General features: G+C 43.1%; 1 protein-coding gene across 1 annotated transcript in view; it reads left to right on the top strand.

The window, feature by feature from the left end:
• Positions 1–771: 771 nt before the first annotated feature.
• Positions 772–26,927, top strand: part of LOC307238289 (voltage-gated inwardly rectifying potassium channel KCNH2-like) — a gene marked incomplete at both ends in the record, with an annotated part of 137,626 nt that continues 111,470 nt past the window's right edge. The window contains 2 exons of the mRNA XM_080011222.1: positions 772–847; positions 15,474–15,704. Coding sequence (XP_079867348.1) covers positions 772–847; positions 15,474–15,704 — 307 coding nt within the window. The remainder of the gene's footprint in view (positions 848–15,473; positions 15,705–26,927) is intronic.

Raw genomic sequence — 26,927 nt, 5'->3', positions numbered from 1 at the left:
TGTGAGTTGTTGATACAGAGGTTTATAGTTTATCGGTTATTTTAGGTTTATTGTGTATTTATATTTTTTCTATTTTGGGGGGGTTGCATATTGTTCATTTTCTTTGATCATGGTTCATATTTTAGGTTTGTTGCACAATGCCAATTATTTCCAATCTTTATTCATATTACTTTATTATTTGTAATTAATAGCTATACATTCTAAAAAAAATGATGTGTGCGGCTGTAAACACCGCTGTCTGTCTATGTTGGCTTTTTCTATATTTGCATTTACGTAAAAAGAATCTTGTAATATGACATTTATTAAATAAATTTATTTCACTTGGCATAAAAAATGCTATTAAAATAAGACGCATTTCCAAAATCAAGCAAAATTATTATTAATATTATCAACGTTAATGCGACACAAATCTTTCCAAAACATACACATAAAACAAAATAAAAATGTTTCTGCCGCCGAAGTCACAACGGGCAGACCAGTGCAGGTGGAGGGGAGCACCTGTTGGACGGTCCAATCAGGGACGAGCAGGGTCTCGGGTGTGGGCGGGGCAGCGCGGCTCGCTCTGAGGGTGGAAGGAGTCGGAGAGGGAGGGAACCACAGGTGTCCCGACAGCCGGACACCGGAGAAAGGCTCCTACCTCCTTCTCCTCCTTCTTCTTCTTCTTCCTTTGCTTCTTCTCTTTCTTCATCTCCTTCACCTTGATCAGCCACCTGAACCCTCCAGGCCCCAGCCCCCGAGGAGTGGGAATCGGACGGCCCCTGACGGTCAGTCATGCCAGTGAGACGGGGCCATGTGGCGCCGCAGAACACCTTCCTGGACACCATCATCCGAAAATTTGAGGGACAAAGTAAGAACGTCCAAGTTTATTTTGACTAATGTCTTTTGTCTGAAACAGCCTGCTGTTTAATGATCCACGCACTTCGTTAACCATATACCCAGTATCAAATGTGTTTACAATTACACTGGATAGTTTATTTTTAATTCGGGTGAATCTTATGGACAACAAAGTGAAACGGAGGACAATCGATTTGAAGTGGTAATCCGTAAGGTTATTGTGTTATTAGTTTGTTCAAAAAAATGTTCAGCTGACGTAACTAACCAGCCATTCAATATAGACCAGGGGTTTTCAATCTTTTTTAGCCGAAGGACCTTGGGCTGTTTAAAACCTTGGCGTGCTCTGTTTCTCTGTGGATAGAGAAACAGAGCAGGGTAGCCCCTAGATTACATTTTTGTTTTATTTAAAAAAAAAGTGTTGCATTTATTGCCTGGCCTATAATAACATTTAAACTGCCTTAATCAGCTATTTATATACTCAGTTATGATGCTTATAGTTCTTGTGTGTTTTTATTTTATATTTACTAAAATATTAAATTTATTTCCATTGGTAGACTAGTCGTAACTGGTCTGTGTGGAACAAATCCAGTGAAATTCACCTTTTTGTTTTTTCCACAACTAGAATAATTTTTTTTTTCAACATGAAAGATGTACCATATATTCTTAATTGAAGTTCAGCCATGCACCAGTTATGTCCCATGAAAAAATATCACCATCACCTCAAGTGACCTCGATAGTGAAAATCTATCGATCAGTAGGCAAACTTTAAAGGAAGGAATTTTACTTTTGAAAAAATTATGTTGCAGTTTATTGTGGAATTTGGGGACTTGCGGTGAAATCCATCCTACACTGACGGTCTTATGGATTGTCACTTTAACCTCTGTTTAAGTAAATGTTCTTGATTAGTGCATGAACCAGTGCCCCCAGTCTGAGAACATCAGACCAGTATAAAGTTTATATCCATACATAATCTGCAGATATTATAGAAACAGTCTGTTGGAATCGTGTCACAATTGCATACATTACAATATGTTTTTATATGTAATCTACTCAGACTTCAATCATGTTATGTATATTTACTTGTGCCGCACCCATCTTAAACCCTTTTTAACAAGATAACACTATTAATTTCCAATTATATCTAAATCTATTTCTAATTATATCGAAATTCAGGGCCATAAGCCACAATTATAACATTATACAGTTATCGTAATGAGCTATTGTTATATCATTAAGATATTAAAAATATAAAAATGGCAAGAAGGAATTGAAGTGTGCAACAGCAAGATGGAAAAAAAAAACAAGCGATAAATCAATGTGACAATGGTTTCTATTTGGTTGCTGTGTAAATTGGTTTGGACTCTGTTATCAGACACCCACATTTGTCTGCTTTCATTAAACATTACGCAGGAAGTGTGCCTCATAACGCCAAACTGTTGACCTACACTGCATCCACAATGAAAAAAGTTCCCCGCTGAAGCACAAGTTTCACATTAATGCCGGTATAAATGGCGGTGAAATTTTAAATAGGTTGAAGCTTTTTCTGTCCTTTGTCAAGTGAAAGCGCTGGCTGCGTTGGGATTGTTCATCACTATTAATAATACCGTCATTACACTGATCAGAGGAAAGTAGGCTGTAGCTGTTCTCACTATCCAAAGCTCATTGTAAGTGACAAAGCAGGTATGCCTGCTTTTATTTCAAGTGGGGAAAAATTGACATATACAGATGAAAGAAAGTGATTTTACGTGGCATCTTTCTTGGCTGCCTTTAGCTGGTAGTTTGTCCCATTAGCTGGCAGAAAGAGAACTTATATTAATAGCGTGTCTCTCTATTCCTGCCATAAACGCATAAAAGCTCAGCAGGTGGCATCCAAAAATAACAGTTAATACAGTCGTTTTTTAAGGCAGAAATACAGTACAGTACAGTAAATAACTGATGCATCAAATGTATTTGTAAGTTGCTATGTAATCTTTATTTGACTCTATAAATTCTTAACATAACTTTGTGTTTATTTATTTTATGTTTATTATTTACAACAATTATTTTGCCTGTACTGTGGTTCATAACCCAGAAACCGGTAAATCACCCATTCTTAGCATTTAACTTTGAGCCGCTGCGGCCACAAAAAGCCTTTACAAGTGCCTTCCCTCTTATCCACATCAATGCACTACCCACCCAATCACAAGCAGGTTTGGTGCCAAGTTGCTAATGGAAATCTCGGCAGATTTTGTCAAGCAGAACTCTTGAGCCATACTGTTGTGCGGCAGTCAACTAATTTACTGCGCAATTTACTCAAAGGAACAAACAAACTGTGACATTTAAATCTCACATTTTGCCGACGATCAGTTTCAGACCGCCCAAGATTCAAGATGTTTATTCATCACTTACATAAACAGTACATACAACCATACATGCAGTGAAATGTCCAGAGTGTCCAGAGCACACAGTGTCCTCCTGACTCCCCTGCCTAGGAAGAGTAGAATATAATGACCAGTAGAGATGTTCCAGGAGGAAACTCAGTTTAACATGTACATTTTGTGCTCTCCATTGTTTTCATGTATAATGTTAGATTTTTAAGTCAGAATCAGGGTTTCCATGAGAAAAGTTGCTAAGCCCGGTGGCAATTATCTATTGACGGGGGCCAGCGGACAAATGTCTCTTGATGGGGGCCAGTGATGGCAGCATTAGTTCAAGTTCAAGAGATTATTTGTCACATACATACACATACGGTCGTACATATATGCAGTGAAATGTCATGACACCCGGTGATTACGCACAAGCTCTATAAGCTCGAAAAATACTCCAATGTGCGTAATCGACACGCGGTGCTCGCGCAGGCGACCACAAGGGGCGGCGCCACAATCGCGATTCTGGGTTCTATAATCAGGGTAAACAAATCTGACAGATTGGTGGAGATATCATTACCAAGGTATCTAATATGCCTGTTGTGATAGTTAACCCTTGTATTATGTTTCGATGTTTAACCAATGAATACTGTTTCGGCCACAAGTGGCCGGTGCTATAAAAGTCACTTCAAAATTTTGATATATGCATATTTAACCTCCTAACCTCCTAATTATCATCACATCACTGATGATCATTACAAACTTGACCAGATATTTCAGTTTTTCTGTCCACATAGGACAGGTTTCCCTTGATATAACACCACTCGTTTTTCATTAGAAAGCACACAATACAGGTACATCTCATAAAATTAGAACATCATGAAAAAGTTCAATATTTTGTCACTCATTTCAGAAAGTGAAACCCATATATTATATGGACTCATCACACGCAGAGTAAAACATTTCAAGCCCCCACCTCTTGAAACCTTGATGATTGTGCCCACAGACAACAAAAACCCCAAATTCAGCGTCTCAGAAAATCCGAAGATTGTGAAAAAGTACATTATTGGAAGTCATGGTGTCACACCCTCATCAGCTAATTAACTCCAAACACCTGCAAAGGTTACCATGGTCATTGAACCAGCTTTTGGTACCTTTGGCAGTGTGGGCAGGTGCCAAGTCCTACTGGAAAATGAAATCAGCATCTCCATAAAGCTTGTCAGCAGAAGGAAGCCTGAAGTGCTCTAAAATGTCCTGGTAGGTGGCTGTGTTGACTGTGGACTTCAGAAAACACACACATTAAGGTAACAGATAACAAAATCAAGGAACAAACAGTCATGTAATTGAGAATTTAAAAAAGCAATAACACAGATTCCATAGGGCCTTACATTAAGTTTTTGCAAAAAGCTGATTGGAGATTTGAAAATATGACTACGTAATGTGTTGTTATAAATCATTTATTTAAAAAAAATCAACAACCTCAGTATAGCAGAGTTTTACAAAGACTCTGACAATGCACAGTCTTGGAATGCTCTATTTTCCACAACAAAATGAATTAAATTAAATTTAAATAAATGATTTATACTGTATATACTAAATAATACATTTTTGCACCCTCCAAAAAACTTGAAAAAAAAGTCCTGTTGGCTACTGATTCTTACAGCCTTGGAATGCTAGGCACATTTCAACAACAATAAAATAAAATAAATTATATCAAAGTACTTGAAGTCATCCGCCTTCTCCATCTCCATTCCTTGCATTCTCAGCTTTTCGCCGCCCTCCCTCCCATTCAGGCACATGTATTCTGTCTTACTCCTGCTGACTTTCATTCCTCTTCTCTCTGATGCATGCCTCCACTTCTCAAGGCTCTCCTCAACCTGCTACCTACTCTTGCTACTGATCCAAATGTCATTCGCGAAGATCATGGTCCACGAGAACTCCTGCCTGATTTCATCTGTTAATCTGTCCATCACCATGGCAAACAGGAAAGGGCTCAGAGCTGATCCTTGATGCAATCCCAACTCCACGTTGAATGCCTTATCATGGCTACTGCACGTCTTACTACTGTCCGACTGCCCTCATACATATCCTGTACCACTCTTACGTACTTCTCTGCCATCCTCGACTTCCTCATGCAATACCACACTTCCTCTCTCGGGCACCCTATCGTATGCTTTCTCCAAATCCACCAAGTTGCTCTGGGGAGTTCCACTGTGTCCAAAGACGCAGTGGAACTCCCTGTACTTTTCCATCAGCATTCTTAAAGCAAACATTGCATCTTTAGTACTCATCTTCTAATGAAGCAATACTTACACGCTGCTTGCTGATCCCCACCTCTCCTCTTAACCTAGCCTCCACTACCCTTTCCCATAGCTTCACGCTATGGCGGATAAATTTTATTCCCCTGTAGTTACTACAGCTCTGTACGTCTCCCTTATTCTTGAAGATTGGTACCAGTACACTTCTACTCCACTCCTCCGGCATCCTCTCCCTTTCCAGGATGGTGTTAAACCGTCTCGTTAGGAACACCACTGCCATCTAACCTAAACATTTCCATGCTTCCACAGTCATCTGGGCCAACTGCCTTCCCACTCTTCATCTTCTTTAATGCTGTCCCCACATCATCCACGCTTCTCTCCCTCTCATTTTCTTCATTCATCAACTCCTCAAAGTACTCCTTCCACCTTCTCAACACACTCTCCTCACTAGTCAGCACATTCCCATCATTATCCTTCATCACCCTAACCTTCTGTACATCCTTCCCAGCTTGGTCCCTTTGTCTTGCCAATCGGTACAAGTCTGTCTCTCCTTCCTTACTGTCCAACCTCTCATACAACTCGTCGTATGGCTTTTCCTTTGCCTTTGCCACTTCTGTCTTCGCCTTGTGCCGCTTTAGCTTGAACCCCTGTCTACTTTCTTCATCTCTCTGACCATCCCATTTCTTCTTCGCCAACCTCTTCTGCTCTATGCTCTGCTGTACTTCCTCATTCCACCACCAAGAGTCCTTGTCTTTCTTCCTCTTCCCGCGTGATACGCCGAGTACCTTCTTGGCCGTCTCCCTCACCACTTCTGCAGTTATTTCCCAGTCATCTGGTAACCGTTCATTTCCACCTATTGCCTGCCTTACCTCTTCCCTAAATTGCATGCAACACTCCTTTTTCAACTTCCATAATTTTATCTTTGGTTCTTCTTTCACTCTCTTCCTCTTCTTGGCCTGCAGAGTCATCCTACAGGCCACCATCCAATGCTGCCTAGTAACACATTCCTCTACCACCACTTTGCAGTCACTAATCTCTTTCAGATTGCACCTCCTGCATAAGATGTAGTCCACATGTGTGCACCTACTCCACTCTTGTATGTCACCCTGTGTTCCTCCCTCTTCTTGAAATACGCATTCACAACAGCCAATTCCATTCTTTTGGCGAAATCCACCACCATCTGTCCTTCCACATTCCTCTCCTTGACACCATAACTACCCATCACCTTCTCGTCACCTATGTCTCTGATCCCTTCTCCAACATGCCCATTGAGATCTGCTCCAACGACCACTCTCTCTCCCTTGGGGACGCTCTCCACCACTACATCCAACTCACTAAAGAATTCTTCTTTCTCTTCCATCTCACACTCAACTTGGGGAGCAAATGCACTGACCACATTCAAGTTCAAGTTCAAGTTCAAGAGATTATTTGTCACATACATACACATACGGTCCTACATATATGCAGTGAAATGTCATGACACCCGGTGATTATGCACAATAAGCTCTATAAGCTCGAAAAATACGAAAAATTCTCAAATGTGCGTAATCATTATCACCCCATCAATTTCCAGCTTCATGCTCATCACTCTGTCCGACACTCTCATCACCTCCAAAACACTCTTGACATATTCTTCCTTCAAGACTATCCTTACGCCTTTTCTCCTGCCATCCACTCCACGGTAGAACAGTTTGTACCCAGCTCCAATACTCCTGGCCTTACTCCCCTTCCACCTGGTCTCTTGTATACATAGTACATCTCCATCATGTCAGCCAGCTCTCTCTCTTTACCCTTCACAGTGCCAACTTTCAATGTTCCTACTCTCAATTCTACTCTCCTACCCATCTTCCTCTCCTGCTGTCTCCGGACACGCCTTCCCCCTCTTCTTCTTCTTCAGCCAACAGTAGCACAATTTCCACTGCCACCCTGTTGGCTAACGGCACCAGTGGGGGTTGTTGTCAACCCGGGCCTTGACCGATCCGGTATGGAAATCAGACTTGTTGTCCGCATGTTTGATTTGGCATGGTTTTTACGCCAGATGCCCTTCCTGACGCAACACTCTCTATTGATCCGGGCTTGGGACCGGCACTGATGATACACTGGCTTGTGCACCCAGTGGCTAGATTCCAGAGAGCTGATAGTAATTATGATTACTGTCACGGCATCTGTAGGTCGCAGAACAAGCAGTTTGTGGTTTTCAAAATGCACTCCAAAAACAACTTGTTGAAACTTGTGAATAATTGATTGTACAAATAAGGCGTTACAAACATTGAGAACAACCGTTCCATAATTCCTATTAAACACAAAAGATGTCGAAAAAACAGCTAAAAGTTAGAGGGAATGGCGATAAAGTGATCAAAACTATCATTGAACCACAAATGGCTTCTGCAGAACCACAGCTCCACAAGCTGGGGCCTTTTCCGTGCAGCAGCCTGGAATTTTGTGGTAGAGGAAAATAGATTAAATCAACTGTCATCATTTCTAAATTGTAAGATTCAGTGAGAACTAAAATTTCTTAAATACAATTTTAAATATATACAGATTTTACTCATGCATTAAACAAACTGTGTGGGAAAAGTACTTTTTTAGTTTTGTCCAGATTTTATTATAGATTTACTTATACAATTAATATAACTAAATGTTTTATTGTCACTGCACATACACCTAAAAATACAAAGTAAAATCAAGCCGATCACATTACCCACCACCACCATGTCGTTTTGCTTTCCTTTTATATTGAAATAAAACCCATTTACTTAAATTTGGCCTATCGGAGGCCACGTTAATCAAATAAAAAAAACTCTGATTTGTAAAATACTAAGTATGTTATCAATACTTCACAATGCTTCATTCACATGAAACACGGTAGACGTAACGGGGTAGCGGCACTTTCTGAACAGCACGGGGGAGCTAAGGGGTGGTACTGTACAAAACGAGCGTGATGATAAGATGCTATGGTGATGTACAAAGAATAATATATATTAAACTAAATTATTTAGTGTCTGTTATAATATGCAGTATAATCATTTATACAAGTAATAACCTGGAGCTGCAACTCTGGTTGGTCCGGTACAATCACTGGACCAACCTTACCATGCGAGACCACCACGAGCGGAATACAAAATGGCATTTCTGCACCATGCCATTTCTCAAATTCTGATTGCTTTTTCCCTGAAGGCTTTACAATTCCACACAGTTGAAAGGAGATGACAGGCCAAGACTACTTTTATTTTGGTTTAACAAATCAAATGTAGGGTTTGCCTCTACAACATCTGAAGAATACAGCCAAATTCTGGTTCTGGCGCTTGTCATCCTTCATCAAGATGACTGCAAAGCTCTTCTGGCTGGACTACCTGCCTGTAGCTACCTGCCATTAGACCTCTACAGAGCATCCAGCCGGTCTAGTCAACTAACAAAGAAATTCTCCAGTCATCCGCCTCCTTCGATCACTTCACTGGCTTCCCATCTTTGCTCGATGGAATTTAAGATGCTGGTACTCTCTAACAAGGCCGTCCTTCGAAACACTCCTCCATACTTCCAATCACTGGTCAGGTTCCAGACTCTGCTCCTCCACCCGTGCATGCTGCCATGCCCTTCTGCCACTACGTGGTCTCAAGGATCGTTCATCCCAGTCCCACTCTTCTTATCCCTGGCGTCCCACTAATGGATGGAGCTCCACCCGTGTGTCAGAATGGCTGAATCACTTTTCAGACTACACTTGGACCCTACTTGCACTGACCGTCTACCCCATGAGCATCTCTTTTCCCTTTACTAAAAAAAAACCCCCTCTCTCTAACCACTAGTGTGCCGGACAATGGGGCGCGGTCAAGCACCGGCTGCGGACGCCAGCACGGTTCCTTTTTCCCGCGGCCACAAAGCTGCCTCGAATTGGCGCAATCAGCGCCTGCACAGTGCTCATTGGTCCAAATCAAGGCAGCGATTTTTCTTAATGTTGCACGGCTCGTGAGCAGCCCAGGAGTGGAACGCCAATCCTCCTGCACCCGAGAGGACTATTCACAACATTGATAATAGATCCTCAGAGATATATATATATAATTGTGGCTGCGTGCCAGACACTGAACAATAAATCGTAAGCCATGTTGGCGCACCACGGCCAAAAAGACTCCGTCTCCCTCGCTGAACCCTTATCTGTGGGAAGAAACTCCCATGACAGGATCCGGGAGGGGCAGGGCGCCAAGTAAAAGGCGCCCTGGAGTCGATCCGCAGGCTGCGGAAATGCCTAGCTGAGATGGAGAAGGAGCGGGACTACCTCAACTGCCAGCTGTGGCGCGTCCTCGCCAGAGTGAGCTCCCTGGAGCACGCGTGCCCGTCCGCCGGCCCGCCACCACCACCAGCCGGGAGCCGGCCAGAGGTCCAGACCAGTGTCCGTCCCCAGGACCCACGTGGGATGTCCCAGGTCCCCAGCCCGTCGCGGTGCCCTGGAGGACAATGTCAAGGGTGGCGCTACATCCGTCCCCAGGATCCATATGGGATTTGCCGGGTCCCCAGCCCGTTGCGGTTCCCAAGGCCAGGGGAGGAGCTCGTCCGTCCCCAGGACCCACGAGGGATTCGGCGTTCCCCAGCCCATCACGATGCCCCGGAGGACAATGTCTGGGGACATTGTCCCCAGGACCCCAGGACACGTATTTTTTCGGTGATTAGGGACAGGTTATATCGAGTGAGCCGTGACACTCAGACAGGAGAGGAGATAACCCAGTTGTTGGTACCGAAGGGCCGCCGGGAAATGCTCTTCGAGGCAACCATAACCATAACCCGATGGCCCGTCACCTCGGTCACGAAAAACACGACAGCGGATAATGACCCGCTTCTGTTGTCCGGGCATTTGGGCAGATGTGTGTAAGTGGTGCGCTGCGTGTCCTGAGTGTCAGTTAGTCAACCCCCCCGGCCACGCCAAGAGCACCGTTGAGGCCCTTCCCCCTAGTTGAGGCCCCGTTCAAAAGACTCGGTATGGACCTCATCAGGCCGTTAGACTGGAGTGCCCGTGGGGATAGTTTTGTGTTAGTCCTCGTGGATTATGCAACCCGGTACCCAGAAGCAGTGCCCCTGCGCAGTATTACGGTGAAAAGTGTGGCGCAGGTGCTGTTTCAGGTAATCTCCTGAGTCAGGATTCCAAAAGAAATCCTGACCGACCAGGGTACAACCTTTTATATCATGTACACTTCGGGAACTATACGAGTTACTTTACAGCATTTACCATCCCCAGACTGATGGCCTGGTGGAGCAGTTTAATAAATGATGGAAAACATGATTTGAAAGTTCATTCACGATGATAGCCGTAATTGGGACAAGTGGTTGAACCCCCGATTGTTTGCGGTGCGGTGGTTCCTGAGGCCTCCACGGGATTTTCTCCCCTTGAACTCCTCTTTGGCAGAAGGGGGTGCTTGACCTAATTAAACAAAACTGGGAGGAAGGTCCTAGCACCAGTAAGAATAATATACAGTATGTTATGGACCTGAGAGAAAGAAAACACGCGCTGATTTGGCTGTTATCACGGGAGAATTTGCTCCAGGCTCAGGAACGTCAGCGCCTCTTATACGACTGGGGGGCTCGACTCAGACAATTTGCTCCGGGAGACAAGATGTTAGTGTTGCTCCCTACCTCCAGCTCTAAATTTCTCGTGAAGTGGCAAGGGCAGTTTGTGGTCACACGACAGGTTAGCGAGATAGATTATGAGGTCAAACGGTCTGACAGGCATGGGGCGACACAGATTTGTCACCTAGACTTTTAAAAGAATGGAGGGAGGGGGCGTCTGTGGCTCTGGTTACAGCGGTCATTGAGCGGGATGAGTTTAGGCCGGAGGTTCAAAAAGCGGCCGATAGTACCGCGGCCCTGTTAAGTGACCATCTCTCTCCGTCCCAGAAGGCGGACATAGCTGCACTTAAGCGTCGCTTCTCTGATGTTTTCTCCTCTGTGCCAGGCCTCACGTCCTTCATACACCACCATGTGGAGATGACCCCAGGGGTGAAGGTGCGTTCTCTGCTGTATTGCCTGCCTGAACACAAACGCAAGATCGTGCAGGCGGAATTAGAGGCCATGCTGGACATGGGAGTAATAGAGGAGTCCACGAGTGACTGGTCTAGTCCCATGGTGCTGGTGAGTAGGCCTGATGGGTCAGTCTGGTTCTGCGTGGACTACCGAAGGGTAAACGCGGCATCCAAGTTCTACGCCTACCCAATGCCCCGGGTCGTTGAACTTCTCGACCAGTTCGGTATGGCTCGTTTTTTCACGACACTGGATTTAACCAAGGGCTACTGGCAGATTCCCTTGTCTCAGGAGTCCAAGGAAAAATTGGCGTTCTCCACGCCGTTTGGCTTATACCACTTTCGTACACTTCCGTTCGGGTTGTTCGGTGCCCCAGCTACCTTTCAGAGACTAGTGGACCGTGTTCTGCGTCCGCATGTAGCATATGCCGCTGCCTACCTAGATGACATCATTATTCACAGCGACACCTGGGAGCGGCATATGCAGCATGTGGGGGCTGTACTGGAGTCTCTGAGGCAGGCTGGGCTTATCGCCAACCCAAAGAAGTATGCCGTGGGACGGCGGGAGGTACATTATCTGGGGTACCACTTAAACGAAGGCCTGGTCCGACCCCAGCTTGATAAAACCGCGGCGGTCGCAACAACGCCAAGACCTAAGACCAAGAAGGAGATGAGGTGGTTCTTGGGGCTGGCCGGCTACTATAAGAGGTTTGTCCCCAACTTTTCAGAGCTGACAGCCCCTTGACTGACTTTACTTGAAAAGGTGCTCCAGATCTGGTCCAGTGGTCAGAGAAGTGCCAGCAGGCATTTGCGAGGGTAAAGTCAGCTCTCTGTGGGAAGCCAGTGCTGTATAACCCTAACTTCTCTCTCCCTTTCTCTTCCCTTGAGTCGAACAGTGGCGCCCACACGCCACTGATTGGTCAAAATCAAGGCACGGAGTTTTCCTAATGTTTTGTCTGTCTTACAGAGTGGGAGGGGCGCATGGCTCGTGAGCAGCCCAGGAGTGGAACGCCAATCCTCCTGCGCCCGAGAGGACTATTTGCAACATTAATAATAGATCCTATATAATTGTGGCCTGCGTGCCAGACACTGAACAATGAATTGCAAGCCATGTTGGCGCACCACGGCCACAAAGAGGCCGTCTCCCTCCCTGAACCTTTATCTGTGGGAAGAAACTCCCACAACTAGTACTGCTTGTTTCTGGAGAACGTTTAATGAGAGTGACTTTGACATACAGCTTGTTTGATACTGTGACGAATGTACTTAGTGGCTTTTGACAAAAGCATCTGCTAAATAACAATGTCATGTAAATGGAATATAATCCACTAATAGAACATCTCTGGTTTAAATACTGAGCCAACAAAAGGTTTACAGTTTAGACAGGCTGCTCTCTGCAGACAAATACTGTAGTTTCTGCCATGTGTGACTTCAAAATTTGTTGAGGCTTGAGTTTAAGTCTAGTTTTTACAAGGAAACTATGTTAAAACTCTCCGAACAATAAAATACTTTTGTTCCTTGTTGGAGGACTTAAGAGGTGCTGCCGAGACCTCCAGCTTGAGAAACGTTTCCAACTACGCTGCGGGTCAGAGGAGAGGGGCACGGAATACTCACCAATAATACAAAAATTAGGTTAAAAGAATTTATTAGGGAAGTGCGAACGAGACCTCTGGAACTCTTGCTTTTCCACTGCCAGAAACCAGAGGTGTCCCGTTGACATCTTGTCCAAATCCAAAAGAGGCTTCCTGTGCAAACTCTAAATACTCGGGTGCTGCCTAATACAAACAAACTTTCCAAGGTTCAGAGTTTATATGATGGTGTCATAGGCCATTGTCTGGAATCTTATCTGTTATATTAAGGCTACAGTTGCTTACTTTCGATTGGAAATGTGTATGTTCACCAGTGCAGCCCAACAGGGGTGTCTGCTAAGTTGGTAAATTTTTTGCCCGACAGTTTTCTTCATGTTAAGACCCCGACACGCGAAGTTGACTGGTGGCATTGCCCTTTGCCGAGATGAAAGTGGCAAGAGGCGTGTGCGTGTGCGTGCGTGTGTGTGTGTGAGAAGGTGACGGACTGCGACAGAGAGATTAATGGGGTCTGTCTAAGAAGGAGACAGAATGCAAAACAGACCTATTTGAGTGTGTGCTTTGCGTCCCTTGGTAGCCATGCGTGCATTGCTGTTTGTTGGGTTATCTGAGCCAGGTCCAGTAGGTCCTGCAGAATGAGGTGTGTGTGTATGTGTGTGTGTGTGTGTGTGTGTGTGTGTGTGTGTGTGTGTGTGTGTGTGTGTGTGTGTGTGTGTGTGTGTGTGTGTGTGTGTGTGTGTGTGTGTGTGGATTACTTTGCCCATGTTTTTAAAGGAGCAGATGGTTCTCCATGGTTCTCCATGTGTGTGAGATTTGAAGGCTCAGAGGTTTGCATTAATTTACGTTCCAGACGTTGAGAGCATGGATTCTCAACCATTTTAGGTCCGAAAATCAGCAATTAGAGTGTGTGACAAATATTGGAGCCAGTACCACTAACTGTATCCTTTTACAATTAACATTCAAGCCAATACGCAACACATCTAGGGTGAGTAAAAATCGTTCTTATTGTAGTTTCCAAAGGGACAGCGGTCACAGTGACGTGATTACTGGTCAAAGTGTAGATATTCCTTATTGCATATTAGGCAATGAGGCAATGTGAATTTGACTACCTCATAGGCTTCAGGGCTCAACATTAACACTTTCCCGCTTGCCTGGGTAAAGTAAACTCAGTGTTCAAACAAGTGGAATGCCTCATGTAGTTGTCCCATTGATCAAGTGAAAAATAAATTTGATTTCTGCAACATTATCTGAAAATAAAATAAACTACTATAAACAGTAAAAACTCTGTACTGTACTGCTGAAGCGGAGCATTTTTAGCTGAGCTGCGTTTGTGAGTTGGGGGGATAGGGCCGTGAGCCGAAGCCCGAGCTGCAGCTCGTGCTGCAGGAGCTAAAGCTCGCAGCTTGTTGTTTCTAATAATTTGAAGAAAAAGTGTGCTCCGATTCAATAAAATATGCTACATTTTACGTATATTTTATTTCCCTTCAATTTGTCCACTTGAGAGGGCAGAACAGAGTACTGGAAGCTTGTGAGAAAGACCGGTATGCGCTCCATAACAGTAGTTAACGTTATGGATATGATTTGGATTGTGATATCAAAGATAAGATAATGTTTAACGGAACATGATGCTGTGATATGATGAGTAGGATTAGGTAAAAAGCTAGATTAGAGAAGGACGAACAGAGCGGACACGGACCCAATGGGGAGAAGATACGCACTTGCAGTAGTGTTAAAAAGTTTGTCTCTTTTCAGTGAGCTGGATGACCCTGAGAAGAGCCAGCTCTTACAGCTCCAAGGCATTTATTTTAACTAGGAAATTGTATAAAATATTTTGTCTATATTTATTCCACCACAAATAAATAACATTGCTTATAATTATTTCATGTGATTGGATTCAGTTAACATCCTCTAAAGCAAATGACACAATTATAATGAAAGCAAGGCATTTTATGAAAATTATTGTTTTAAATCATTGTTTCAAATGTTATATTTACAAAACATGTATTGCTCCATTGTCTTCAAACGGAGTGAAGGGCATTTGGCTAGTTCGGTTCAAATTTTCATTTTGCTTTGTTTACTGGAGAGATCTATAGCTCCAAATAGTTATTGTTTACTTGCCAAGATTTTATTTTGCGAGGTAGGTTTTGTAGGGTGGTAGGTTATACGTCCCCCTCAATTTAGAATTTTTGTGCATTTGTCCCTTCCAATAAAAACAGTTTTGTGTTTTCCTTTACATAAATATCAGTAGATCAGCATTAGAAATGTCCTGCAACCCTATGGTCATATCAAGTGACCCGATATGACATCGCAAACCCCAAGGTTCAGAATGTCTTCTTTAGGGGTTTTGCTTTGAATTTCTGCCAACGGTTGGCAGAAAACATTTAAAGTCTTCCTCTCTTTCTCCTCCTCTCCTCCTTTATTTATCTCTGTATCCCCATGTCTTCTCCCAAGACCGGAAGTTCATCATTGCCAATGCGCGCGTGGAAAACTGCGCCATCATCTTCTGCAACGACGCCTTCTGTGGCATGTGTGGTTACACGCGGACGGAGGTGTTACAGAAGCCGTGCACTTGCAGCTTCCTGTACGGCCCGCACACCAAGCGGCCTGCCGTGGCGCAGATGGCCAAAGCCCTGCTTGGCGCTGAGGAGAGGAAGGTGGAGATCTCCCTCTACACCAAAGACGGTACGCTTGCCACTGACTCCCTCTCGCAAATCCAATCCTTTTCTTTTTTTTTTCCAACAAAAATTCAAAATGCACGCCATATTCAGGAGCTATCTATCTAAAGCTGCTTTCACACATGCACTGCAACGCTGAAATTATCCAGACATTACATCTGACATCTTCAACCTGTCACTGGACCAAGCAGCTGTCCCCGGACGGAAGAGCTGTAGGTGTGAATGCAAATGTCCTAATCATTTGGACCGGACATTACACAGACTTTACCCAACCAGCAGCCTTGTACAAAGTCTGTGTAATGTCAGATTGAGTGGTATGTGTGAACAGAGCAGGTAATTGCCTGGAGCATTCACGGTGAGCGAGTGGGCGTGTCGTTATTTTACCTTTGTGGAGATCTTTGGGCATGGGGGGTAGCTTCTTTGTACTCCTTTCTTCTTACCTTTCTATTTCTTTCCACTCTTTCGTTCATATTACATCCAAATCCATGGAGTATCAACGCCAAAAAAAACAAGTGGGTAGCCTAGTCTGCCATCTTGGGTGGACTAAAGCTCTGCAGAGTTATTGCAGCACGTCCTGCCTCCTGCACGCTCTATTCAGGCTCTGCCCCTCGTCTAAACCAACCAGAGTATTTCCAGGTAGTGTAAACAGGTTTGACATGGACATTCTCCGGTTGTGAGCTACATGTGTGAAAGGACAACTCCAGACAATATCCGGACCTGATTATCCAGATATTGTCCGGAGTGCATGCGTGAAAGCAGCGTATCTATCTATCTATCTATCTATCTATCTATCTATCTATCTATCTATCTATCTATCTATCTATCTATCTATCTATCTATCTATCTATCTATCTATCTATTGAGATATATATTATGATATATAATGTCTATAATATATATTATACTGTATACACATTGAATATAGACATAGGGTGGGCTGGTAGTGTCAAAGACCGATATGTACCGTTGTTCTGCAAATTCTCTGTTTATTTGTGTATATGTGGACGACAATCCTTTGCTTTATTCATGCGCCCTTGGAAGATCACCGGTGTAGCGATACTATGGAGTACTATGGAGACTTATAATGAAGAACCTTGCTCACCTTTCCACTCTGACAGGCCATTTGTTACAATTATGGCCACTCTCCTGTTGGCTTGACTAACAGCCGCACCATAGCCGCGACAGTGCTAAAGTGCTAAAGCCCCCTACAGATTAATTTATTAATCTGTATATTTATGTGGCTCATTTCTGGCAGAGTGATAGTGATTTGGGTGGGCACTTGTGTGACAAAAATTTGTTCTGAGTTGCATTGGTGTGCAAGTGTATGTGTTCTAAACTAATATGAGTTGGATTAAAATTTTGGGACAGACAAGAAGCACGCTGGGGCAGGAGCATGACAGGCTAGATGGCAGCGGCCCGCCGCATCCCCACCCACATAGCTTGCACCCCTCCCATCCAGCAAGCCGTAGGCCTATTGTGTGGTGTATGTACTGAGTATGAGTTTTGGTACTGGGAGAGACAGATGAAACGCAACCAGATCGATTCAGGGGCGCAGCATGCTGTGGAGCGACCACGCGTACCCGACCCTTGATCCGACTGCACCCTATCACGTCCACCTCCCATACTTGGTGGCACCCAACCTGAGCATGCGGACCACAGAACAGAGGGTGGCAGATGGCCCCACCACCCACAGCCCGTCCCCCAAGAGGACAGGTACCCCGGCAGCCCAATGTGACAACAGGAGTCCGTCCCCCACCGAAGGAGGCCACACGGTTAGCACTGTGCCGAACACACCCTGCCAGGTTCAGGCCCCCAGGTTACAGGACCAGATAGAATGCATAATCAGCCCCGGCACAACAAACTACACCCCCTCCTCCACGGGACACAGAAGGACACGCAAACCCCGCCACCCCACCCACAGGGTGGGCGACCCCAGTGGCACGCTGACCCGCCGACCATGGGGCCAAGACCCGAACCTGCAACCGGAGCACGAAACCCGCAACCACGCCACAAACCAACACACACCAGCTGCAGGTACTCCCCAGGAGCACCGCCCCCCGCCCCCCACCCCCATCCCCAGCCAGCTCGACTCAGGAAAAAGAGCAGGCGCCATCCCCCTAACACCCCCTTGGGGCTCCGGGACCCCCCACGACCACAGGCCTACGCGCCAGGGATATCCCCAGAGCCGCCCGGGCACCCACCCAACCGCAGAGCCCCGGCAAGACCAGGAGGACCCCCACATGCCCCAACACACCATGACATTTCCCCAACTTAGGAAGACTCAAGTATTAAATGATGCAGTCATGTCAGTGATAAAAGTAGCCCATATTTCATTAAATAGATAAAATAGATAAAATAAGATAAAAGTGGATATTGCCAATAGTTTTTCCATTGAAATGGATTCCATTGATAAATGTAACCATTGGGATGTGGTGAGATTATCTCTCTTTTTCCAATTCAGTAATATTATTTTCTTGGCAATTGTTACATAGTCGGGGAGACTGGAATGCTGCGACCCAGAAGGGTTGATAGCTTCTTGGTGATGTTGGTCCAGAATGCTAGGATAGGTGGGCAGAGCTAGAAGGCATGAAAGTAGTCATCTCTGGCATTAAGGGAACAGTGAGAGTAAACGTTGCGGGTCATACAAAAGGTGTTGCAAATAAACTTCCACAGGTTGATATTGGTGGGAACAGAAAGGTCTCTTTCCCATTCAATTTTAGGTAAAGATAAAGTGCCATCTGTTTTTAATAAAAGTTTGTTAATTCTGGAAAAGGGATTCTTTTAAATGACCAATATAAGTGAGATGCTCAATCATTGGAGGTGGTTGTAGGATGTTGTTTGTCAATTTGATTTTAACTTTGAGAGACTGCTGTAATTGAAGGAAATGAAGGAAGCCATTGCCACTGGTATGTGCCACTGCCACTATACCTTTCGGTTAAGGTTGGGAAGGATATAAGCAAATTGTTTCCAAAAATGCCTGTAATTCCTTGTCTTTTCCAAGACCTAAAGACTATTGGTCTGTTTTTAACCAGAAAATCTGGGTTGTGTCAGATTGGCATGAACTTGTTTGGAGATAAGAGTGTGACCACTGGGTTTAAGGAATCTCCTCCACCAGGCTGACACAGTTGTTGCGATGAATGGGTTTTTAAGGCAACTATGTTTCCTTTTTGATTCAGTCAGGAATGCGAGATCAAATACTGATAACTCCTGACATTCTGTTTGTTCAGTGTCTCACCATCCATGGCCCAATTGTTGCTCTGGTTGTAATCGTTCGCTAGATAGTAGTATCTGAAGTTTGGGGCTGCTAGGCCTCCACAGTCTTTGCTTCTCTGCAGTGTTGCTAGTTTAATTCTAGGTTTTTTTTGTACAAACCCCAATTCCAATATACAGAAGTTGAGACGTTGTGTAAAACGTAAATAAAGACAAATCCTTTTCAACCAATATTCAATTGAATACTCTACAAAGACAAGATATTTTATGTTCAAACTGTGATAAACTTTATTGTTTTTTTGCAAATATTCACTCATTTTGAATTTGATGCCTGCAACATGTTCCAAAAAACCTGGGACAGGGGCATGTTTACCATTGTGTTACATCACCTTTCCTTTTAACAACACTCAGTAATCATTTGGGAACTGAGGACACTAATTGTTGAAGCTTTGTAGGTGGAATTCCCTCCCATTCCTGCTTGATGTACGACTTCAGTTGCTCAACAATCTAGGGTCTCCGTGGTCGTATTTTGCACTTCATAACACATTTTCAATAGAAGACAGGTCTGGACTGCAGGCAGGCCAGTTTAGCCGCACTCTTTTACTACGAAGCCGCTGTTGTAACACATGCAGAATGTGGCTTGGCATTGTTTTGCTGAAATAAGCAGGGACGTCCCTGAAAAAGACGTTGCTTGGATGGCAGCATATGTTGCTCCAAAACCTGTATGTACCTTTCAGCATTAATGGTGCCTTCACAGATGTGCAAGTTACCCATGCCATGGGTAACTTGACCCCATACCATCACAGATGCTGGCTTTTGAACTTTGCGCTGATAACAATCTGGATGGTCCTTTTCCTCTTTGGCCTGGAGGACACGACATCCATGATTTCCAAAAACAATTCGAAATGTGCACTAGTCAGAAGACAGCACACTTTTCCACTTTCCGTCAGTCCATCTCAGATGAGCTCGGGCCCAGAGAAGCCGTTGGCGTTTCTGGGTAGTGTTGATATATGGTTTTCACTTTGCATTGTAGAGTTTGAACTTGCACTTGTAGATGAAGCGACAAACTGTGTTAATTGACAATGGTTGTCTGAAGTGTTCCTGAGCCCACGTGCTAATGTCCTTTACAGAATGAACTTGGTTTTTAATGCAGTGCCGCCTGAGGGTCAAAGGTCATGGGCATTCAACGTTGGTTTTCGGCCTTGCCGCTTATGTGCAGAGATTTCTCCAGATTCTCTGAATCATTGATAATATTATGGACTGTAGATGATGAAATCCCTAAATTCCTTGCAATTGTACGTTGAGAAATGTTGTTCTTAAACTGTTGCACTATTTGCTCACGCAGTTGTTCACAAAGTGGTGAACCCATCTCCCCATCCTTGCTTGTAAACGACTGAGCTTTTCGGGGATGCTCCTTTTATACCCAATCATGACACTCACCTATTTCCAATTAACCTGTTCACCTGTGGAATGTTCCAAACAGGTGTTTTTTGAGTATTCCTCAACTTTCCCAGTCTTTTGTTGCCCCTGTCCCAACTTTTTTGGAACCCGTTGCAGGCATCAAATTCAAAATGAGTGAATATTTGCAAAAAAAACAAAAAAGTTTATCAGTTTGAACATTAAATAACTTGTCATTGTAGTGAATATAGGTTGAAAAGGACTTCATTGTATTCTGTTTTTATTCACGTTTTACACAACTTCCCAACTTCATTGGAATTGGGGTTTGTATTTCCAATAAAAATGTATTGACTATTGAGTCTAGAGTATTAAACCAATGTACTGTTGGTTGCACTGGGGTCATTGAAAATATATAGTTTATTTTTGTGAGTATATTCATTTTCACTGCTGCTATCCTACCAATTAATGAGATGGGTAGGTTGTTCCATCGAATTACGTCTTGTTCAATGGATTTGAGCAATGGAGTAAACTTAAGGGTTAACAAATCTGACAGTTTAGTGTAGATCAATACCAAGGTATCAAATGTTGCCCGTTGAGATGGTTAAGGGAAGTTTCTGGGTTACATTCAGCATTGCAGTCCCCCCACAGAGTGGTAAGTCCGTGGTTTTAGTCCAATTTTTTGAATAGTCTGAGATAGCTGAGAATTTAGATATAAGATTGAACACCCATTCAATCCCTACGTTCCGTACAGGGTTCCCTATGTACAACAAGATATTGTCTGCATACAAACTGATTTTGTGAACAGTTTCCTGTTTGTATTCCCACGATATTACTGTTTTGACAGATGGCTGCCATGAGGGGTTCAATAAAGATGCTCAGGAGGTAGGGCAGGTCGTCTAGTAAGCGGAAGGTTGCTTGTTCGATCCCCAGCCCCTCCTAGTAGCATGCTGATGTGTCCTTGAGAAAAACAATTAAGCCCCTAACTGCTCCCATGCATAAACACAGAGAAATTGCAAATTTCCTTGTTGTGGGACTGCTAAGGGTATATAAAAAAAATGACAGAAGCAGATGTGGAGTTGTAAAGGATTCTGGTCCATTGAATAAGTGACTTTCCAAAGCCAAATTTGTTGAGGGATGAAAAGAGATATGTCTAATTAACTCTGTCAAATGCATTTTCGGCATCTAAAGAAGCAATAACAGTATTTAAGTTCTTCCTTTGAAATATGCTGATCAGACTGAATAAACAGTGCTTTTTGCTGGATGAGTGTCTGCGTTGACAAAGTCTGTTTGGTCTGGGTGAACTATAAATGGAATTACTTTTTTAAATTCTGGTGGTTAGTTAGACAACTCTTGATGCCTGATCCTCCACCGCCTCCGCTGCTCCTGGTTCAAAGTTCCTGAGCCCCTGCCTGTGTGTGAGTCCCTGCTTTCCCCGTCACATCTGTTTCCTGTTCCTGATTACTGCCTGTCTACCCATTAAACCCCTGTCTAAACTCCTAAAACCATGTGTCCTGTGTTTGGGTTCATCTTTACTCCATCCAAAACAAATATATTGTGAAATAAATTTGGGACGTCCTCATTGTGGCCATAGATATTAGCTATGGTTAATTTGATGTTACCTAAGATTCTGTTACTCATTATGTAACACCCTTCTGGGTCTGATATTGTGGTTTTATTTTTCTATGGGATACTTCTATTGATCAATATTGAAACACAACAAAATTTTTGAGTTGTATGCAGAAAACATATGATTTACCCATTTAGCTTTGAGTTTGAGGTACTTTAATGCAGTTGGACGAGTTTCTTGCAGTAGACAGAAGCTGGGGCTCATCCTGGTGAGGTGACTTCAAATTTTTTTTTACGTTTAGGAGGTGATCGCAAGCCTCTCACATTCCAACTAAGAAACTTAATGGGTGTGATTGAAGTTAATTAGGGGGAGATGGCACAGTGCATCCAAGGCAATAACTATACTACCGTGCCCATGCTTTCCCATAGATAAGTCTGGGTTTTTCTCCTTTACATTCCTTTTTACTGTCCTGTTATTGCAGGAAGTTTGTAGGGATACATATCTACACAAACAAATACCAAATATACAAAGATAAACATAGAACATTGCAGAGTTCGACATACATATAGTGAGACGCAATAGAGTAAGAGTTATGGGAGAATGAGAGTGAGCAATATTTTAAATCCTGAGATAGATAGCATGCTAAATTCTACATCTCGCAGTATATAATTTCCAGAGTTACAAAAATACATACATAATTATCTGAATAACCAGGGTGTGGTGGAGGAGTCTTGGAATAACAGACCGTCTTTATATAGTTTATCAGCAATACAAGTTTACCCTTCTGCCGCTTCTACTTCGGGATGGGGTACCGTCCCTTCCGTCGGTCATTTATCTCCTAGGGGAATTGATTGCGTGGTTCCTTTCAGCTCCCGTCCTTTGCTTTGAACCAGCTCCTTGTGCTTGGAGTGTTCAAAATTGACAATGATGGAGTGGGGACGGTTCCCCACGGGGTGTCCCAATCGGTGAAACCGGTGGAAGGTGATCTCCTTCACAGTGTCCGTAGGGATATTCAGGGCAGTGTGGATGAAGTCTTTCACCATGTTTTTTGGGGACTCGGTGTTGTTCTCTGGGATCCCAGAAAAGATGAGTTATTCCCGCATACTTCTGGATTGTATATCCAGGATGGTCTCTTTCATTATTTTATTTAAATTTTTTTAGAACCTCCACCTCTGTTGTGATACACTTCGTGGAGGTTTTTAGTTCTGCACTGTATTTTTGCATCTCGCCGTCCGTGCGGTGCAGGAAATCAAGGCTGGCTTTGATCTTGGAAATGTCTCTGAGAAGTGGACCAAGCATGTCAGGCTTCTTGTTATTCTCATCCAAGACACTAACCTCTACAGCACTCGGGATTAGATCGTCTGTGTCTGTTGCTGAGTCTGTCTTCTTTCTTTTCCCTGGATTATTGAGGTCCTGATCCTCTTCCATGACATACTCGTTATAAAAAATATCGATATAATCCTCGAGGTCCTCCACTTTGGTTTTACAAAGTGTTCCTTTTTTTAAATGTTATATATACACTACCCACAAAAAGTTAGGGATATTTGACTTTTGGGTGAAATTTATGGAAAATGTAAAAAGTCCACGCTACAGTGATATTATATCATGAAAGTAGGGCATTTAAGTAGAAGCATGCAATGGTGATTTCCTCATCTCAAACAATTGATTGAAACAAAAGCCAACAACAGTGGTGGGTTTACCACAACAAAAAATGTCAGTCTCAATAACTTGTCACTTGAGTGGCCGTGTAGAGGCTCGTAACTCTGTACCCCAGAACCTCAATGACCTAAGGGCCACGCTTGAAGAAGAGTCGGGTGCCAGGCCTCAGCAGACAATAAGTCAACTTGTGAACAGCATGAGACGTGGTTGTCAAGCTGTAATTGATCCTCAAGGGCACATGACAAGTTATTGAGACATTGACATTTTTTGTTGTGGTATACCCACCACAGGGGGAGGAGATGGCAAGGGAGGGCAATATGGGGATAGATGGAACAAATATTTGACTCCTCGCAAAAAAAGCTGCAAGGTAAAAGCGATCGTCTAATAGATGGAACAAATATTTGACTCCTCCCAAAAAAAGTTGCGAGGTAAAAGCGATCGTCTATTTTTTTTTAACAAATTCTGGCTCTGGCATTGGTGGGCGGGGGGCTACAGGGAGAAACAGGAGAACGGCAAATCGACTCAAAACACGCCATTCTAGCAAGTGCCTTTGTTTCCAACTCCCCAGGCACATTGGGGATTCTCCCCTTTGAAGACTATCGAAGGGGTATTTTCGCCAAATATAGCAAGCATTTGATGTTCCAAAAAAGTACCATTTCCCTGATGTCTCGACTAAAGTGAGAACTCCCGTGGAGTGTTCTGTGCTCAGTTTCTCTTTGCCCTAGCAGAGCAATGATTAGTTGTTCCACCACTAAAAATGTTTTTTTTTGCAAACTCAACTCAAATGAGGTTCCAGGATTCCGTCAAGTTAATAGATTCACAGGCATACGGATGCCACTGTGTTGCCAATTAATATCCTGTAAACGTCTAAAATTTACACAATTTACAGGACTCTTGTACCTTCTAGAAGGGTAGTTGGTTTCGGGACAACTCCTCAGTCACATTTCTTATTTGGTGACCTTAAAGCATACATTTTTCTTGTTCAACCGAGGCCCCACGAAATTCGCTCTCAAAAAAAAACCTATTCATATAGGCCATAATGCTACATTGGTGTTGAGAAAAGGATCATCATGCTGTAACATTTTGTTAGGTTCCAGTACAAAAAAAAATTACGAATTTTTCTTTTTTACATTAAGGCATGTTAGCAAAATTATATTAAGTGTTGATTATGATTTTCACCAAGAGAAAAATGTACTATCTCAACAAGAACTTGAAAGTCAATTTTTTTGTCAAAAATGTTTGGCAATGTGCTGCAGCTGGAACTGCCATGTAGAAAACCCTAGTAATAGCCCTTTTCCACTGCACCAAAAACCTGTTAACACCTCACGCTCCAAGATTGCTGCCATGCTGCAAGTGTGCCTGCACAACACTACAGTGGAAGCAGCATGGAGCACCGGCAGCATGGAGTATCCATTTTGCCGGTGCGCCATGCTGCTTCTACTGTAGTTTTGGGTCGTTCATGAATGATCCAATTCTTTTGAACGGCCCTAAATACTTTTTTCAAGTTTGACAGTTTTATGTCATTGTTTGTTTTCGTTGCTGTCTCCTCTACTGTTTTATTCTAAATCACACTCAAGATTCAAGATTTCAAGATTTTTATTTGTCACATACATATACATACTTCCATACATATATGCAGTGAAATGTAATGCAACGCACCCGGTGATAGCACACAATAAGTCCTAGGAAAAAGTACAAAAATAAAATAAAATAAAAAGTAGAAAATTCCTTTCTAATAGACCGATGTTTTTCTGGCGAACATTGTGATAAAAAAAGGAAAAAAATACTAAAGAGTAAGAAAGTAACCGGAGCGCCGGCGCAGGCGACCGCTAGGGGCGGCGCCACTATCGCCACTGCAACAATGATAAGCCCCTTTACCGATGTGTTTGTGACGTAGAATGTGACCCACCAGGAAAAAAAACTGTAATTCTCCTGGCAATGGGAAAGGTGTCAGTGACCTATTTTTTGGCGTGAAAACGGTATAAGTAAATCTTTTTTGAGAGAGCACTTTTTAATACACATTTTTACAGTGCTTTTGATAGAAATGACCAATATACAAAATACAAAGATCATACAAAATCAAAAACTAAACTATTAACAAATAATAAAATATAATGATGTAAATAAAATAAGCATAGGAACTGCTAAAACATTATGAAAAGTCTTAAAAGCTTATACAATGGAGAGAATACAAACGCAATGAGAAATATGTTAAAACATACTATTATATATTTAAGACAAAATGCAATGGCTCAAAAATGTTATCAGGATCCAGCTAATAGTAGCACAATAATTCATATTTATCATTTGTACCCTTTATACCATAACAATAATTCATCCTGTGCATAGCATTGCTTTTTGTACATTTGTATATCTTAAATATCTGACTATTTCTGTTTTGAATTGTATTCTATTTTATTATTATTTTTATTCTTCATTTTTTCCTACTGTTAAGCTTTTTTCTTTTTTTAATTATAAAGGTCTGGAGTGAAATGCACCAAACCCCATACATACTGTAAATATACCTAGCAAATAAAATTGATTGAACTGAACTGATTCTGAAAAAAAAAAGATCCTTCTAACTGGAATAGATGCTCTGATGCTAAATTGTGCCCTTAAACGCGGCACCATGGTTACAGCGTGTTGATGGGTGAAAAAAAAAAAACTTGCCGTAACACATCTGTAAAGGCCAACTTTGTGTTTGGCACGATATTAAAAAAAAGCCAATAATCTTGAGTCTTGAGTAAAGAGTGATTATGAATTCCTGTTAAATAGTGTCATGGGGAGGGAGTGTTGTGTTCAAGCCAAGCTTTTGACTTAACCCAATTATCTAAAGATAGCGGCGCTCTGCAAGAGTGACTCGCCACACTGCACCGAAGCTTTACGCACTATAAGTAGAGATCAGGAAATGACATTTTGATCAATTGAAGCTTGTAAAATGAAATACATATATACATTTCTATCATAGTGACATGCATTCCTATGCATGCCGTGCAGAGTCAGCGCAGCAGCAGCTTTTGTGATAGCAAAGTGTCTCTCTTGCTCCTGTGCAGGCTGCGCTGTCTGGGACAGGAGCGGGAGAGAGAGTTGCTATGGTTACAGGGATGCACACACACACAGGCGCCCTCTGTCTCTTTCTCTCTGTCTCTCTTAATCGAAAATGTAGCCTACTGAAGTTATTCATTGTTGGAGAATTTCTTCTGCGTGGTCAGTCAGGTTAATCTGCCCGCTACAGGAAAACAAAACTGAGAGTATTAAAGATATTTATTCTGCAGAATAAAGAGAAAGATACAGTCATGCTTCGAAGCAGGGTTCTGATCAGTCTACCGCTACTACTGATGAAGAGGGCTTTATACCGAAGAGAGGTTGTGTGCCATTGGTCAGGTGTCATTTACA

Source organism: Zeus faber (genome assembly GCF_960531495.2).
Source record: "Zeus faber genome assembly, chromosome: 12".
NCBI lineage: Eukaryota > Metazoa > Chordata > Actinopteri > Zeiformes > Zeidae > Zeus > Zeus faber.
The sequence above is the reverse complement of the archived record's forward strand: the minus strand, read 5'-3'. Positions and strand labels throughout refer to the sequence as shown.